Source organism: Cicer arietinum, chromosome 1 (genome assembly GCF_000331145.2).
Source record: "Cicer arietinum cultivar CDC Frontier isolate Library 1 chromosome 1, Cicar.CDCFrontier_v2.0, whole genome shotgun sequence".
Classification (NCBI taxonomy): domain Eukaryota; kingdom Viridiplantae; phylum Streptophyta; class Magnoliopsida; order Fabales; family Fabaceae; genus Cicer; species Cicer arietinum.
Window position 1 is genome coordinate 1,604,176 of NC_021160.2, and position 4,015 is coordinate 1,608,190.

General features: G+C 26.4%; 1 protein-coding gene across 1 annotated transcript; it reads left to right on the plus strand.

Annotated features, from left to right (window-relative positions):
- Positions 1-698: 698 nt before the first annotated feature.
- LOC101510405 (pathogenesis-related protein 1B-like) lies at positions 699-1,456 on the plus strand. The gene has a single exon (XM_004485599.4). It carries the CDS (start codon positions 765-767, stop codon positions 1,245-1,247), a length of 483 nt encoding a protein of 160 aa, XP_004485656.1. The 5' UTR covers positions 699-764; the 3' UTR covers positions 1,248-1,456.
- The last annotated feature ends 2,559 nt before the right edge of the window (positions 1,457-4,015 follow it).

Here is a 4,015-nt window from a genome sequence, read left to right on the forward strand (position 1 = left end):
ATATTATTAGTATAAATTTTTTTACAATGTTAACCTACTACAACCATTTATATAAAAAAATTATTTTATTTATGTATTAAAATATCTAAAATTAAAATTCAAAATATTTACATTTTATTTATTTACTCAATAATTTAAAGATTGAAAATATTTAGATAAAATATTTAAACTTTTTTATTTTAAAAATTTAAAAACATAAATAAAGGGGTTACAAAGAAGTTCGAGAAGTTGTGAAAAAAACTTCGATCTCATATTGATAATAAGTTGGAAACATAAATAAAATAATAAAATTAATTTAAAAAATAATAACATATAAATTATTTAATCAACATCACAAATGTTACATAAATATTACGTCATTCATAAAAACTTCACATAATAAAAAAAATAATAATAACGATGAAAAAATTTCCAAAAAATAATTAATAAAAGGATAATAAATTAATTTAAAAAATAAATGAACTAAAAAAAATCATTTTTTATAAAATAAATAGATTAAAAGTACATTGAACCTTACAAATTAAATAGGATAACTGTTATATATTACCCTTGCGACTTTTCTTACAAAAGAATATTCTCAATTACAAATTTTCTATGCTGAAAGATCCTTATAGCAACTACAAATTTTCCGTGTTGAAAGATCCTTATAGCAATTACAAATTTTCCATGTGGAAAAATCCTTATAAATACATAGCTCCAACATTTTTCATCAAACAGCAACACCATAGCATTTAGCATTCAAAATTAATATTAATAACAAAAAAATGAGTTCATTTTCTCTAATGTGTGTCTTGGGCTTAATATTCATAATGGGTCACACAGCACATGCCCAAGACTCACCAACAGATTATGTGAACGCACACAACGCAGCAAGATCCGAGGTTGGTGTTCCAAATATTGTTTGGGACAACACTGTTGCTTCTTTTGCACAAAGCTATGCCAATCAACGCAAGGATTGTCAATTGATGCACTCGGATGGTAATCATGGCGGTTACGGCGAGAATATCGCGTTGAGCTCCGGCGACATGAGTGGCACAGAAGCGGTGAGTTTGTGGGTGGATGAGAAAGCAAACTATGATTATAATAGTAACTCATGTGTTGGTGGTGAATGCCTTCATTATACTCAAGTTGTTTGGAGAGATTCACATCGTGTTGGATGTGCCAAAGTGAAATGTGATAATGGTGGCACATTCATTACTTGCAACTATTCTCCCCCTGGCAACTATATTGGCCAAAAACCATACTAACTTCATCATTCATTTTGTTTCTATCATCACTTAGATAATGATACAAACAAATTAAATGAATCTTATGTATGTCAAGAATAAATAATTCCAGGAAACACGTTCCTAGTGAATTCCTCATAATTTTATAGTACTTAGTTGCAATATTTTTAAATTATAAAATAATGTTTATCATGTTCAATATTGATGATATATATATTAATTTCTCTAAATAGTGGTTGTAATTTTTTTTAGAAACTATTAAGCTAAATAAACTACACAATTAAATATATAGATAAAATTATAAGTAAAGATAATTTGTTTGATTGATTTTTATCTTCAGTTGAACCGTATAAACGGTTATCTAATGTACGTCGCACCCTTACGTTTTGACCTTGAGTTTTCCTTTTATTTTGCGATATTTTCCGACGCTAAAAACACATGTTTCACTCTTTTATTATTTGATAAAACTCTTAAATATCAATAAATTATAGTGATTCTAAAATATACGTACAAATATTAATTTGTGTTGTGAACTTGTAACATATTATAGATATATGTTGAAAACTCTTTTTATATATATAGTCATATTGAAAACTCTGAAACACAATAACTACATTTACACGATATTTATTGCATATCATAATGTAAAATAATCCAGAAAATATATTTGTATAGTAAAAAATAAAAAATATTTATATACTATATATTTATTTCTCAATACGAAACTTTGTTTCTAAAGAAGAAAATTAAGAAATTTGATATATATAGTATTAAATTGTTTACAGTTATTATTTTTACAAGTCAAAAACCTTCAAAAGAAAAGTAATTTTTCTTTGGGTTTTTTAACAAGCCAAAATTAATAATAACAATAATAATAATAATAATGCCTTAAAAATTTATTGGAAATAATGATGACATTTATGAGAGTTAGTGTTGTTGTAAATTGAAAAAATTGAGAAGTCTCACATTAGAGAGATACCACACACCAGTAGAGTATATAAGGTGAAGATAATGAACTTGGAGAGGGCCACAAGAGGCACCCCAATTTTGTGAAGGAGGGAGAACGCAAGCAATATCGGTGTTCTACCGTGCAATAGAATTCCGATTCAGAGTATCTAGAGGGATCTAGTCCGCAACTCAACCCTCCCAGTATGAAATCATAAGAAAACCATTTAGCTTTAACTTTGAGCCACCACCACGATGCTACCTTAACACGAAGGGTAAAGTAAGTCATGTTATAATGTCTTGTTAAACACTACTTTATTTGAAGTATTCCAAATTAATGATCCACACATTCAATAATTTGAAGTCTTTGATACAATATCTTGTCTCAAAAAACAAACTTTCGAACTGTCATGTGAAAGAGAATTCATTATGAAAACACTTGTAATCCTAAGTCAAGCTAAATTTCTCTCGTTACCCTATCAAAAATAGGACACTCAAAAAATAAGGATTGAACTATTTGTGTCCTATTGCAGCTATCTGATACACGAAAATGAATGTGGCTCAAGCAATCCACTGAGTAACCAAAATGTCTTTCATGGATAACCTATTAGTCACAAATTTTCATGCAAAAAGAAATTTTTTTAGAGGAAATAATTTATTTCAAATAATATCACTCAAAGGTTCATCTGTCTCGCTCGATGCACCCGCTAAAATATGATAAGTAGATTTATTCTAAATAATATCACAAGTAATTTTTCTTTGATTTAAATGTACTTTTTACTCTTCTATTATTATTATTATTATCAATTCACAATGTTAGTCCCTAAATTATGTTGAAATTTTAATCTCTAATTTGAAAATTTACAATTTTATTAATCCACTTGTTGACATTATATTTTCTAATATTTAATGAATAATTTTGTTGTGGAAATTAAATAGTGACGTGTATAAAGGGATGAAGTTAATGATATAGTAGAAAATAAATTATGTTTTGTCTGATAAGAACATAAATTGATATTAATTCAATGTGAATACATGCACATCTTCTGATATTAAATTATCGATCTCTATTCCTTTTTAATTATTATTTTCCATTTTTAAATTTTTTAAAGTAAGTTTTATATACATACATGATACATATATTGTTTTATATCTTAGAAAAAGTACTAAACTCTACCATAATGGTTTTTTAGTTTTCTAAATAAAGTGAATTCAAGTTTGAAAGAGTCAAAATTGCATAAGAGACTTAAACTTTTTTAGTTTTTTAAATAAAGTGAATTCAAGTTTGGAAGAGTCAAAATTGCCTAAGAGACTTAAACTTTTTTAGTTTTCTAAATAAAGCGACTTCAAGTTTGAAGAGTCAAAATTGTCTAAGAGACTTAAAATTGATTTTGCATGGTATATTATATTTGAAGATCAATTGATAAAAATTAATTTTCCATTTAGAATATTTTTTTCTTTTGTCTCAAAACTCTTACACTCAAATTTATTATTGTTGACCTCATCTTTCTGATAAGGTATCTAAACAAATTACTTTACTTTAAAATTAATTTTACAAATTCAATCTACAAAAAAATTAATTTTCTTAAAACCAAAAACACGGTTAATCTAGTCGATCATGAGAATTAAGTTACAATTGGCGGACGCAATTTCCTTTTTAAAAATTTCTATAAGCCACGTCGACGCTTGTATTTCTTACAATAGCTATTAAATATCAATTTTTTGGACAAAAATAATAACCTTTTCAATTAAGAAATATTCACGTTATAAAAAATCCCTATAAAATACATCACAATAGCATCAACATTTTTCATCAACCATCAATTAATACACTAAGAAAAAAA

Excerpts from the sequence above, each read along its gene's own strand:
- LOC101510405 (XM_004485599.4), top strand. The coding sequence starts at position 765 with ATGAGTTCATTTTCTCTAATGTGTGTCTTGGGCTTAATATTCATAATG.